Genomic DNA, 14720 nt, shown 5'->3' with positions numbered 1-14720 from the left:
GCTAATCTAATAAATAAAAAAAAAAAACTTTAATCGAACCTCGAAATTTTAATCCAATCAGTTAGCTTCGTGAGATATTTTCCCTATGTTTTATTTGATATCAGTCGTTTACAAGACACTTTCGATCACTTTGTACTGTTATGGTGTTTATATCACTACCAAGCTTGCTAAGATATTGTGGTGTAGTCAAAATTCAACCTTCTTTTACACACATTCAGTATTATTTTCACATTATACACTACTTTTTCTTTCTAAAACCGGAAGCTCATTTAGATCACTGATAAGAATTGAAATTAAATTGGAAGTTTTATGTGTGAAATCATGAGGTAGATGCTATGTTCATAATTTTGTTATAAAAATGAAATGAAATCTTTGAGTTTTACGTCCCAAGATTATGCCGGATAGGCTAAAGGAGACGGTGATAATGAGAAATGAATGAAATGGTGGAATGAAGAAAGTGAGAGGAAACGGGAGAACCCCGAGGAAACTCACGCACACGGTGTTTGTCCACCACAAAGTTCACTTGGGCAGGAGCTGGGATTGAACTCGGGACCCGATGCACCAGAGGTGAACGCTTTTCCACTGAGCCACCGCGGCCCCAATTTTGTTATATGTTGATATAATAATATAAGGAAGTAACTCCTATTAGAATACGTATGATAATGCACTGGGTTTTGACGACATTTTTTCTTACAAGCAGGGATGGAAAAATAACGGGTTCTGATCCGCTTTTGAACCGATTTATGCACCAAGAACCCATGCTAAAAGTAGGAACCTGTCCGGAGCGTTTTCACAAGAACCGGTTCATTTTCCATCCCTGCTTACAATTCTTACAAGTGCGGCGTGAGTTATATTTTTCACTCTAACAATATGAGTTTCATGTAATCTAACAACAATAATAAGAATGTGTTATTAATAGGTGAACAACGTTTATTGATCAATGTCGAAAGTTACAAGAAAACCCTTATTCGCAAGGGTAAGTGCTATATACAAAAAGAGAATAAGTGCTATGAACAGAAGTACAAGAGTGATTTAAAAAGTGAGGTATTAATACAATGATATTAATTTTTTTTTAAATCATTATTTTCCAATGTAACCATGGCCAATGGCACCGATACCACCATAAGCAATGGCTGGGGCAGCTACAGCGTGAGCTACTGGGGCTGCAATGGCAGGTGCAGCAATTGTGTGAGCAACAGGTGCGGCAATGGCAGGTGCAGCTACAGCGTGAGCTACAGGTGCTCCACCAGTTCTATGAACAACAGCGTTGAATCCGTTGACGGGATCGGCGCTGTATTGGACAGTTCTTGTGGTGCCATCAGGTTCAAGAAGACTGTAAGCTCCCTGGACTACATCACCCTGTCTGATTTCTTCCTGATGTTTTATGTCACCAGTTGAAGCGTCTTGAACTCCATAATTAAAGTTGTAGTTTGGTGAAGCCTGAAAAGTAAATTGTTAAAGATGTATTTGTGCAGGACAAAGCAGTTACCACTTCAGAAATTTCGTAGTTATCACATGAGAACAGAAACTAGAATCAACATTCATCTTATTTCATTCAACAAATGACAAGGAAAGTCCTTCGTGTCTCTAATAATGTTTTGATATTAGGTTATAATTAATTGTTCTCCACGAGCCTTCAACCCGCTGTGATCTATTATAGACTAATGATCTATAATAGATTAAAATCGTGCTTAATTAAAAGCTCTAGTTACGAACTCCTAGTTTCGATTCCTGGTTGAAGGCAACCGGTTTAGATCGAATGATAAGTTATAGGTCCATGTCTCATATAGCTTCGGTGCTGAGCGGAAGGCTAAATTAGATATCAACCAATCAACAGCTCTAATTGTATACATTTAAGAAAATACTTATTTACTTTGAGTTCGTCCATTTATCATCCCAAAGTCCATATTTTTATCGAATTATTTTAGGACTTCGTTATACTGGCAAATGATAGCGCAAGTAGCACAACTATTATCATGACTTCTTATTGTTAGGATTGGCTTGACGCATTTGCCATTAAGATATAGCACAATGAATACACATAGCATGTCATGATGTTCTTCCAACTTTTACTAAGATTCAGAAGTATCGTTGTATCTATACGTGACCGAGTTATGTAGTTACTTTCATTCATATGGTTTCCTGATTCGCTTCTCGGTACAATCTTTTAGTAATACTACTGAATCCTCTGAAGCATAACTTCATGATACAATTGAGGAAAATACATAAAATGAAAACAACTTAAGATTCTATTCACCATTGTACTGCATACTGTGATGTCACTGAATAAATTATATTTTGTCGAAATATTGTCCGATAAGTGACTTTTAGAAGTCATAGAAACAGTTTATGCTTGTATTAATCAAAATTGTAATATATATATAGGAAAAGAAAGATATTGGAGTAAAGTGTTACGCAAGGCTTAGGAAGTGCGGGGCCAAATTGGAACAACTGTTGCGGGGTCCAAAGTTCCCAGCCAACCTCCACATGTTTTTCTATATATCAGCTCTGTGACGGAATAGAAAGCAATGAAAATGTGCGCTTGAGAAATCCATGAAAATCAAACACATGAAATCCAAATTTTAATATAAAATTGCATACATGTAAGCTTAGAAGTAACTAACAATGCTAGTACGTCATCTCTGAAAAGTACATAGCCACGATACCACTTGTTTTAATGACTGTGAAATGATTTCTTTAAAAATATGTTTGTTTAGAAAAAATGAAAATTTAGTTACACTTTTAGAAATAAATTACTTTTTTAACTTCTAAAAATCATTTAGCACTCATCAACTATAAACTACTCATTTTTGTTGTTTCTTTTTATTATTATCAGAAAGTTATTTTCCTTGCAAAGTCTTTTAGAATTTTGTTTAAGTCCAAATTCCTACTAACTTCAAATTCAATGGACAAAATTCCCCAAATTCTCATATACATAAATGAGTTAAAATCAAAGGTAGCATAGGTAATCGATACCCTTATATTAACGTAGCTATTTTAAATAACAGAATTGGAACTAATAATTTTAGTGTGTGTTGTTGACTCCTTGAACTTTGCCATACAGCACTATAACTTATTAATATTAGCTGTAGTTGATATTTTGTTGACATTTCAAAGTGTTGAGTTTACGAACGGATGCACCAAGCCTAATTACAGATAACGACAAAACGAAGAAAAAGAAGAAGAAGAAGAAGAAGAAAGAGGTCCTTGAAGGAATATATGACACTGTAATTAGCATCAATTTAGATCAATAAAAACTTAATTGAAATAAAAACAATGTTGTCACATCTAATTTTAAAAAATGAAGCGGAAGAGAAGGGGAGGGCGACAAAAGAAGCATTCGAAATAGAATTTATTACGCAAGGTCCTCCTGAAAACAACTTTCTACTCCAGCAGTCAGTCAGAAGACTAGACCTCATAGCCGGTGCAAAGGCTATTTAGAAGGTAGAAAAACAAACAAAAAGAAGAATAAAAAAAAGAGATCTGCATAATTTTGTTGCCTTTTTTTTTCTAGTTATAATTTGTTTGTAAACCTCATAAATTAGTTAAACTGCCTATATATAAAATATTGTATAATAATATTGCGTAATTACAGCAGCTTTTAAATTTGTCACTCAGACAGGAAGAGATCAATTGGGTTGTTAAAAAACAATCTATGTTGCCAAAAAAAAGAAGAAAAAGAAAAGCAAATCTACTTACAAAGTAGTCAAGCTGTTGACTGACCACTGGCGCAGCAGCAACTGGTACACCAGGATAGGCGTAGGCTACACCCACGAGAATTGAAGCAAAAACGAGCTGAATAAAGAAAGAAAATATACATAAATTAGTATCCATCATTAGTTATCTGTTTTGCCCTAATCATTAACACTATTTTCCTTACGTAAAATATAACGAGACGATATTTTGCATACAAGAACAAGAAGAAAAAACGATAACAAGATTTTCATTACTATATCATAGCACACAGAAAGAACTTCAATTTCCTTTTTGGAAATTTTAATATTTTGCTTTCAAAGGTTAACTTATCAATTCATTCAATTCAAATTTTGCGGAAAATATGAAAAATTGTTAATTTTTCTGAACAAAACACACCCAGAAAGGTTGATATAATTTGAAGTGGATGAAAGAAAAGCTACAAAATAAAAAAATACCTTGAATAACGAAAATCTTGATCTAATGGGTTCTTATTACACATATACTCACGAAATGACAATAGGAAACGTAGCTTGTGACATACAATATTAATTGCAATTAAAGAATGGGAGCAGGGTAGCTCAATGGTAGAGCGCTCACTTTTAGTCCAACGAGTAGCTGGTATGATCCCAGTCCATGTGAGTTTGTGTTGTACAATATCATTTTCTAGTGGTTCTGCAGTTACCTCCCACATTCTCATACTACAAATTATCTCATATAATAGTTTGGTTTCATTTCTTACCTGGCTCCTTTACTCTATAGGACATAAGCATTGGATACAAAACTGAAAATTTCCATTTTCCAATTACTTTTTTTTTTTTTAACAATTTTGTTATGTTTAAATAATATTTCGTTTCTAGGCATTTTAATTTTTATTTTCAAATTTGTTTGTTATACTTCATTTCTGTAATAAACAAATTTAACTTAAACTCATTGTAAATAGACATTAAACAAGATGAGATTGCATAGCACATACGTTCTTTGAATCCAACTAGCTACGATATGCAAAATGTTCCTGGGATACAGAGAAAACACAAATATAAATCTGAAAATGTTCATTGCGAGATTGGTTAGATGGGGGTTCAGAAAGGTGAACATAATAAGGTGAAGGTTTTTAATACCGAGGCTGTATGTGACGTAGACCTACAGCTTAGTGTGAGCTCTGAATCGGGAATCGCATAGCTGTCTCTGACTCTGACAGGTAAATGCAGATGATCGATCACTATTGATACGCAATGAACAACTGCGATGGGAGATAGTTATTAATGTTTAGGTTCTAACTTAATAGCTGGAATGACGTTCTTTAGTATCACGCAGTTTTCTGTGTCCTTGTGGTATTCCTGGTTTATTAAATCTCATTTAACGAATTAAGACTTTACGATGCCTGGTCTGAATATTCGAACCCATAATGGCATCTATCCATGAATTAACTACGATATCACTAATAGCATATCACTCAACAATATCCTTTATTCATTAGTTACGCAGACCAAAAACGGAATTACATATAAACTTCAGGTTAAAAAATACGAAGTTTAGTATCTTGTGTTCAACTCCAGCAGGAAGAACTAGAAAACGTACACTCCTATGCAAGTCACGCCACTCATTTCCTTTCATATGGAGAAAGAGAATGGAAGATTTGTTTATTTCCTTGCTAACCTTAACTGGTCTCCCTTTTGCTTGACCAAAGTAAGAATAAAAAAAATTATCTTAAACTAGTAACGAACTGCAGAAACTATACAGTACTTTGCAACATTCTTTTGTATATAAATTTAAATGGCAACCTTGTGTATATCAGAAGGTAATCGAAGCCATTATTAAAGAAATAGACAATAAGATTGCTTTTTATATTAGTGGCAACAAAAAGATAATTAAACGACAACACACGAAGGTCAACGAATGTATAGTAATATCATTTTTAGATTATCAAATTTATTTACGAGTAGTCAACGAAGTATAACGGATTACGAGGAACATTAAACAATTCAATTTGTTCCGGTCAACTTGGTCACGGTGTTAAAATAGCTCAACATTTTGGTCCAGACAAAGATTAAGGAAGAAAAAGAAGATGAAGAAGAAAGCAAAGGTAATAAAACACAAATTGTGCACTTGTTGCAAAAGTTGCAGTCTCTTGTTTAAAAAGTGGGCGCTATAGTTGGTCGTTTGTGTGTGGTTGTTATGAAATCGAAATAACAGGTTTATTCTCCTTCATTTTTTTCTTTTATTTTGTAGTTCCAGGTCACCAAACATGGAAAGAAAGGGTAATAACATAAGGAAGGAAGGAAGTGTGCAAAAAAGGCAACAAGAAAAAGGTGGCTAATATAAAAATGATAAAAGGTTATGTGCTAAGTATATTGTAAGAGGGACACAGCCCCATGCTTAAAAAAATTAAAGAAATGTAATATAAAACAGCTTCCAATGTGTTGGACTACGCTTTGAACCAGTTAAAGGAGAATCATGTTCAATTTCTTGTTTCTACCGAGTGTAACACTTTCTCTTCGTATATTGCCTATCTTGCTCCCCATTGAGGTCAAAACAGTATAATAACTGGACTAATGTGCGTGTATATTGCTGGCAACGAACAGCAGGGACAACATATTTCTATCCTATACAAAAGTAAAAATTAACAGTGTTGCGAACTGAAAATTTTAAATAAACATTCCAAATTACATAAATTATTAACCTATACACATTAGATATTTTCTAATATCCAGAATCTGTTATTGGATTATAAATATTTTGTCATTGAAAGGTCAATGTAACTGGGTGAGAGAAAGTTCATATTTAAAGCTTAAGTTCGGCAGTGTAAATCAGGTTTGAACCGTTCAACGATGGATAATGGTGAACAACTAGGAAGATCATAGTTATCTTGGGGTTTTAGTCTTCAGAAATATGGATATCAACAGGGAGACTTCATTTCAAAAGTTAGCTGGTTGGAATCGAGCCCCGAATAAGCATACTTACAAGAAAGTTTATAGCCCAAAACTCCAGTAGTAGATTTATATGCTTATAAGGAAAAATCATAAGGTAGTTGAAACTTTCCTGTAGATAAATTGCAGTAAAGGTAAACTAATGCTGCTCAGAATAAACTATAACAAAAGGCACTGAGGTATGAAAGTGAAACATATCTAAGGCCTTATACGTATTATACGATTTGTATGTATTCCGAAATGATTCTTAACCAGATTAGCAATTCGATATCTTTGAATTTACATAAATATTCAGATAGTAAGAGATTATTAAGTTTCTCTGATTTTAGTGCACTATAATTAAGATTAACGTATTTCATTCGATTGGAAAACGTGTGTAATAAATCTCTGACTTTCTAGCTTATCACTCTTTTCAGTTTTCTTTCTATATTTGTTAAAAACGAAGAATATCTTTTCTGTCAATTTTTCGTGTTTACTTTTAATTTCTTCTTAATTTTACTGTAATTAGGCAACTATCTGATCATAAGTTCTCATGGAATGAATTCAGACCTTGATGACCACTTCAATAATCTTATCGTATATAACAGTAAAATAAGAAGAAAGTTTGGCAAGAAAGTCTTCAGTTTGCTCCTTATTGACAGGTTTAACTCAAATTTTGCAATATGGTTTTCATTTAATGCTGTATTTGGAACAGAACAAAATTTGACTCTGGGGATCTTTCATTCACTCCCTCCTTCCCCAAGAGTGAAAATGCTTTTTCCAAAGCTATCACACATATCCTTCTAGAGAATTATCTATAGATTTCCAATATTGTGTATATCATTTCGGAATTTCAAACCGTTACGGAAATATATCAAAAAGATTCTTAATAGATATCTTTCTCGATTTTTTGAACAAGGAAAATAAGTTTTTACATGATTATGACACAATAACTGTATTTTAAGTTTCTACAATAAAAACCATAAAATATTAAACATGTCTTACCTGTTAATTAATGGCAGGTTAAAAGTTAGAGAGAGAGAGAGAGGGAAGGATTCCTCTGATATTGAGCACGAGTAATTATTTTCTTTTTAAAAATATTTTGTTATTTATTAGATATTTATGGAGATTATTTCTCCATTTGCGAGTAAAAATTTTTTAAAAAATGATTTGCTTACGTAAAAAATTGACAAATTTTACTATTGTAGTTGGTTATGCGAAAGCTTCCTTTTTATTTATGTCAGTAAGATCAAAAATTTAAAAACACGTAGAGTAGACTTGAACTTACTATAGACGGTTGGCATTTACTGAAAAACAACATTCAGTCGAAACACGAAATATTTTCTTAGATAGATAATATTCATCTTAAGAATTTAAAATGTAAAAGAAAAATATCCCAGAAACATTATTAAAAACGTTCTTGTGAAGAAAGCAATAAATAAGTAAACTTACAAGTTTATACATTTTCGAAAAATACACAAAAATATATAAGGCAACGGTTCTCAAAGTTTAGAAGGTTCTCGAAAGCTTATATGTGGTTAGATAAATTATTGTCCAATTAATCTAATCTTTATGTAAATATGTAGTTACGTTTGTGTTACATAACAGTTCATGCACTATAAATATGAGTGTTAAGAGGAAGTTCCTTTAGTGCTCCATTAGTTCCATAATACTCTAAGGAATATTGTCATTAAACTAAACAAAGCAATTGATAATGAACATCTAATAGCAACATCTTAAAAAATATCGTAACTAATTACACATTATCTATAAGATTGAAGTAGGAATTCAAAACACATTGCAACACACAGAAATCTATCTTATATTCGTTGTGTAGATTTTGTACGATTACATAATACAGTTATTCAAACAACCAACCAGAATTTCTGGAATGGTCTGATAGATTCCGTAAATTTCGAGCTAGATCAGATTAATCAGTTTCCCAATCTACTTTTTATTGCACTTACCGTAGAAATGCCTGCCACATCTATGAATTCCCACTACTCTTGGTCAAATACAGTAGTTTTCTATATTGTGTATTTCTTGAGAATCTTCTTTCACAGATTGTACCCTTTATTCAGACGAAACACATGTAGCCTATCTAACAATTACTCTTGTATTTGATACTTCCAGACCTACTCCCTAAAAGAATCCTAATTAAATGTTCAAAACTATGGTAGGTGTTGATGATGTTAACACCAATTGTGAGCTATTCTAGTTGTTTGATAACTTATAGTTGGCATTAAAGATGTAAACCTAATTCTATTTATTAAACGTTTTGCACTGAACAAAGAGCAAGGTATATCTTTCCCACTCTTTACTATTTTCAGTGTGCCCTGAGCCCTAATATCATGTTTTTAATTTGTGCAGTCCTGAGTTCGTTTTCAGGTGCAAAAGCATTAAAGAAGTATATTTCATTATACCTAATCCTCCACAACATGGTCTTTAAGTAGCCTGTGTCTTTTGCTGGCATTTTATATTCCACAGATTGAGGAACATTGTTATTGAAAGAAAGTTTTACTACGTTTTCAGCAATTTATACAGTACCTTTGTGAGAACTTTTCTTCTGATACTTTTGTAACTTTTCTTCAGATTCCCAGATGAACTTAATCGCAAGTTTATACGCACCCTGTATTAAAAAAGTACACCAAACATATCGCTTATCATAAGTTACTATTAGTAACAGTAAATTGGCAAGAGAAACAAGATCAATTTGTGTTTGTGTGTGAAGAGAAGTTAAATTAGAAGTTGATAATAGATCTGCAGTGGTTTTTCTGCAAACTTGCTCAGGGCGAAGAAACCGAAAGTCAGTAAGTTATAATTTGATTGGAAAAGATGATGCGATTTCTTTCCTTTATATTTAAGTAAGTCATTAATTTTGGAACAGAATTTTAACTGATGTTTATTAATTGTTTGATATTAAAAAAAAAAAGAGTATACACTTGGAGGCACAACGTGAGTCACTTCGAATCCTCTTTCTGTACTGTATTCTCCCATTCCACTTCCGTGCTCATTATAGAAACGATTATAAAGTCTCATAATTAAGTTCTTTTTTTAAAAAAAAGTAAATGCCGATTCAATAAAAGTAATTAGATCAGCTAACTGACCTTCTATACTAACTCATTATTCAATCGTTTTTTTTTTGTGTGTGTGTGTGGGGGGGGGGGAGTTTGGCATAAAGGTTTAGCAGCAAAGTGTTGATCCCTGATAGGGAGGTTCTCTTGTTCAATTTCCGGCTACGTGAGTTTATAGTGAAAAACAATGTTCCCGTGAACTTTCTTGAAGTTTTCCCACTTAGCCTACATTCTCACCCCACCAAGCCTATCATAATCACTCACTTCCATATATCAACCATCTCTTTTCGCTTACAAAGCATAACCATGGGATCAGTAACGTATTTAAGGGGGGCCTTCCTGGCTTAAGCGCCCCAAAGTTTATTTACAATTTTAAACTAAATGAAATATCTTATAGAATTTTCACATTTCCAGGTATAAAGTTAGCAAAGCAACTCCGAAACAAAATCGTAAATACACCACTTCATGGGATATAAAAATTAGAAATTTTATTTCATTTTTTAATTTCAAAGAAAATGGTTTCTTGCTCTTTCTTCAAGGTTGAAACAACAGGATAAATTAAATGATACTTACTCATTAACAGTAACCAAACATATAAGCAAACAAATTGTAATAAATGTTAATGAGCATTGATCATAATACATAGTGATGGAGAAATTAAATACAATAAGAAACAAATTTAAGCAAATAAATAATAAAAGTTAAAAGTTGTCAAATTGTTATCACGGTCGGATTTCATATACGATGTTTAAGAGGCCTGATCCCGGCGAAATTAAAATGCCGCTAATTTTATAGTAATTATGCGATATCTTCAAATAGATAAAAGATAATCGAAGTGTGAAGCAAAAGTACCTTTGACTATATCATTTTACATGAGATACCGTTATCACGACTCACTTATCTGCTTTCGATTTCGAGTCATTTTGAAAATTAGCATTTATTTTCGCGTTTCTAAACGGCTCAAATGAAAAGCCACTAGGTGACTTGTGATAACGGTACTTCGCGCAAAATAATATTGTCTACGGCGCTCTTGTTCCACATTTCAATTATCTTTTATCTATTTGAGGATATCACATAATTACTGTAAAATTAGCAGTATTTTAATTTAGCGGGGATGAGGCCTCTTAAGCTTGAGATTTTATTTTTTATATTCTTATGAACATCAAGGTTATGAAGGATAGGATGTACTTATGAAGGATAGGATGTAGGATGGGCTCCAAATGACAATCGGAGCTTGGTTTCAGTGCAGTTGGCGGGTACACAAATCATTATGCAAATATCGATCCTCATAGTATAGACCTTCCTCGCTACACTACCTTGCCTCTAGGAGAACTGGATCAAGGACCACATCAACAATCCTTGGGGTATACGATGCTTCAATTCAATTTTCGATAGGATATTAACATTTGTTATGTTGGTCATAATATGAGGTTCGTCAGGCACATAATGGTTAATATAACTAACAATTCTCTTAAATACTTAAATGTATGCATATTTTTTCTGTTTAATCTAATATCGTATAGGCTAATATGATCTAACTGCGATCTAATACCATATAACACGATATTTCAATCAACAAGAATGATTTCCATAAAAATAATCAAACTTTTGGTTATACTATTACATTTTCAGGCATGTGCCCCAAATCTGTTGTTGAATAATGCTAATTTCGATCCTAAGGAATGTAAACGGGACAAAATGCATAAAATGCAAATACATTAATTTCGACATTGCCCAGAATCCCAAGAATATAATTGTCGTGTTAATAATTGTCACGTTAATTTGTCTTGGTTCTCTTCTTAGTTAACGTATACTAATTTTAAAACAAAATAAATACTCCTCAAGATAGCTAAGCGGTAGAGCTCTTATCTTTTGTGCTAGAAGTCTCTGTTACGATCTGTTACAAGTCCATATGAGTTTCCTGGTTAACAACGTCATACCTGTCGGTCCCTTGGTTTCTTCCATATATTCAATTATTTCATATTCATTTTCATTAATCACGCGTCTCCCTTAATCTAACGTCAAATTGACGAGTTCGTTTTCAAAGAAACACTCACGTTTAAGTTTACGCTTTTGTGTTTAAGTTAGTAAGTTACTTATATATTTATTACATCCGTGCAAGGCAATATTAAGGCAAAAACTAATAGTATAGCTGTATCTATTTGACACGTTGATTTTGAGACGGCTGTGATATCCCTGTTAAATCTTTGTTTTTACCAAACGAAAGATTTGGCTGATCGCTAACGAATAATACTGTTACCAATATAATATCCCAATGGCTTGCGTTTACCATGCGAACTGGAGTGTTACAAAACAGAGTACATATTTGAAGAAGAAACTATAATGTTCCTATTCCCTTGTTCCTCAATTCATTCATCTCATTCTTCAACACTGCCATAGTGTTATTTTCACATCGCTCAACACCGGCTCTGTGTCAAACCGGTAACACTTCGGCTATGTTAACCGCAACATCAGACTTCTTGTTTTATATAACGTTCTAAACTAGTAGTCATGTTGAGATGACCGGCCTGTGTTAAAATTATTTTAATACCATCATTATTTCTGCCGTGGTTAGAGAGGAGAAATATTCAAATCGAGAAATGGAGATAAAATTATGAAACTTGTATTCCGAAACGCTGTATGTTTCCATTTCCCAGTTCTCCTGTTCAATCACTTCGTACCTTAACACCGCCATGGTGTTATTTTCACACCGCTCAAGACCGGTTCTGTGTCAAACTGGTAAAACTTAGGCTGTGTTAACCTCAATACCGGACTCTTCGTTTTTAAATAACGCGTTAAAGTATGTAGTAGTCTTGCTGGGACCACTGGACTGTGTTAAAATTGTTTTAAACCATTTTTTTTATCTGTGTAGTTAGCGAGGAGAAATGTTTGCTTCGAGAAATAGAGATAAAATTATAAGCTTTGGATTCTGAAACTGTAACGGAGAATGCTTTTTCAATAAACCTTTTAATATCTCTTTTTGAATACTTAGATATCGCCACTGTGGCTTAAAGGTAGAGCGTTCACTTCTGGTGCGTAGGGTTCCTGGTTCGATTCCAGCTCGGGCTAAGTTAACTTTGTGGTGGACAAACACCTTGTGCGTGGGTTTTCTCGGCGTTCTCCCGATTTCCCCCACTTTATTAATTCCACTATTTCATTCATTTCTCATAATCACCGTTTCGTTTAGCCTAGTCGACATAACCGTGGGACGTAAGATTTTATTTCATTTTCATTTTGAATACTTAGAGTTTGTAAGACAGGGACCTACGAATACAAATTAACGAGTCCAAATTTCAACTGACCACATTGGAGAACATATCCAAAGTCGCGTACACAGAAAGCATCCTGCTAGCCACCAGAGTACCTTGCAGACGTCGTGCAAAAGTAAACGACAATACAATACTTTCTTTTTAAACCATCAAACCATTTAGATCACCAACAGATATTCTGTCCACAAAGCACTAACACACATGTAACGCATTTGTTTTTCGAACTTAATCCCGTAAAGAATAAACTGAGTTGTCAACACTGGGGATAAGAATTTAAAACCATCCATCATTGGCCTGATTTGATGGATGCTCTCTTAAATCAAATTCTGGCAAAAGTCTCTGGAGAACACTTGAAAAAATGAACTAACCTGTGTTGCGATCATTGTGCTCCTGGTAACAAACTAAGGAACGAATACTTTTTTAAGTAATGAACTACGATCGCTGCCTACTGCTTTTATATAGTCGTTGCTTGAACTAGACAACCATAGCAAAAGTCATTTGATCCCTTTATTACGTATGTTTCGATTACTTTTTTTAAAAAAAAAAAAAAAAAATATTTCACACCTTGTAGAATTTCCATCTTTTTCTTCTTCTTCTGTTACCTTTCTAAAAATAAGAGATGCCATAAAAGGGCGTATGCTACCCTACAATATAGACTTTCCTTCGTTTTGCTTACGACATTTTTTTTTCTTTTTTTACAAACTGGGTCACTAAACGTTTTATATATGGATTCGATTACGCGAAAGAAAGTGCAATGCATTTCTGTGATGAATATTGCTTTGCAAAGGAAATTAGCATTCCAATCGCATAGCAGTAGCTTACCTATAGACTTATGCAGTGACATACTTGTGACATTTGCAAAAGTTAATTGACATCAAAACATTTTCACACGATGGGCTTGAATGACAAAAGAAAATATTGGAGTGATTACCTATTCCCGTTTGAACATGTTATACTCCTACACAGGAAATAGAACACTGCAACAAACATAAATAACATCTGTAGGAGCTAATTTGTATGCTAGTCTTGTTGTATGAAAGAAACATTTAGCTAATTTATTTTCTTTCAAATATAATGAATTCATCTCATTATAAATCTTACGCTTGGCTACGATAATTTAATCTCGTTCACTTTTCGAATTTAACATTATTTGCAATTTCATACCTTTCAAGTACTGACGTATACCATTACAATTCATTGATACACATTTTGGGCAGTAACTCAAAAAATAATCTTTCTAAAACACATAGCACTGGAGCACCCATGGTGTTGAAGATTTCTATTAGTATCGCTGCTTATTATCAGATTGATAAACAATATGGAACAGCTTAAGCGAAAGCAGATGAGTGGTTAGGAATCGTGAGCTATCGGATTCCAATCCCAAGATTGCTCACTTCGACTAGACTTCTCCAGTTATTTTCCTCAGTTCTAGCATTTAAATGGTATAATAATAAGTTTAATGTAGCATAATGTTCCAACTCTTTTCCAAATTTTTCTTGTTCTTGTTGGTAATGTTTCAACGTAAAACAACTTTTGGTTGCCTTTGAATCATTTGTAATGAACGAATACATATTTACTTCTCTTTTTAAGAACGATGTCTAACGAAAAATATTGTATATTCTTTCTATATATTTACACTATAATGTAACATTATATATATCCTATACATATTCCCCAATTGCAATGTTTTGATTAAATCTTACGCTTGGCTACGATAATTTAATCTCGTTCACTACTGAAATTTTCTTTCAGAAGTATTCTCAGGAAATGAACAA

General features: G+C 33.3%; 1 protein-coding gene across 1 annotated transcript; it reads right to left on the bottom strand.

The window, feature by feature from the left end:
* Window positions 1–923: 923 nt before the first annotated feature.
* On the bottom strand, window positions 924–13357 carry LOC145684799 (larval cuticle protein A2B-like). The gene is made up of 3 exons (XM_081757168.1): window positions 13314–13357; window positions 3700–3795; window positions 924–1440 (listed from the first exon to the last, which is right to left on the bottom strand). Exons 1-3 carry the CDS (start codon window positions 13326–13328, stop codon window positions 1081–1083), a joined length of 471 nt encoding a protein of 156 aa, XP_081613294.1. The 5' UTR covers window positions 13329–13357; the 3' UTR covers window positions 924–1080.
* Between the last annotated feature and the right edge of the window lie 1363 nt (window positions 13358–14720).

The sequence above is a fragment of the Thermobia domestica genome, chromosome 5 (assembly GCF_964235325.1).
Source record: "Thermobia domestica chromosome 5, izTheDome1.hap1.1, whole genome shotgun sequence".
Taxonomy (NCBI): domain Eukaryota; kingdom Metazoa; phylum Arthropoda; class Insecta; order Zygentoma; family Lepismatidae; genus Thermobia; species Thermobia domestica.
The sequence above is the reverse complement of the archived record's forward strand: the minus strand, read 5'-3'. Positions and strand labels throughout refer to the sequence as shown.

Bases quoted from the DNA above. Each gene is read 5' to 3' on its own strand.
- LOC145684799 (XM_081757168.1), bottom strand. The intron at 1,441-3,699 runs GTAAGTAGATTT...TTTACTTTTCAG, and splicing joins GTCAACAGCTTGACTACTTT to GCTTCACCAAACTACAACTT.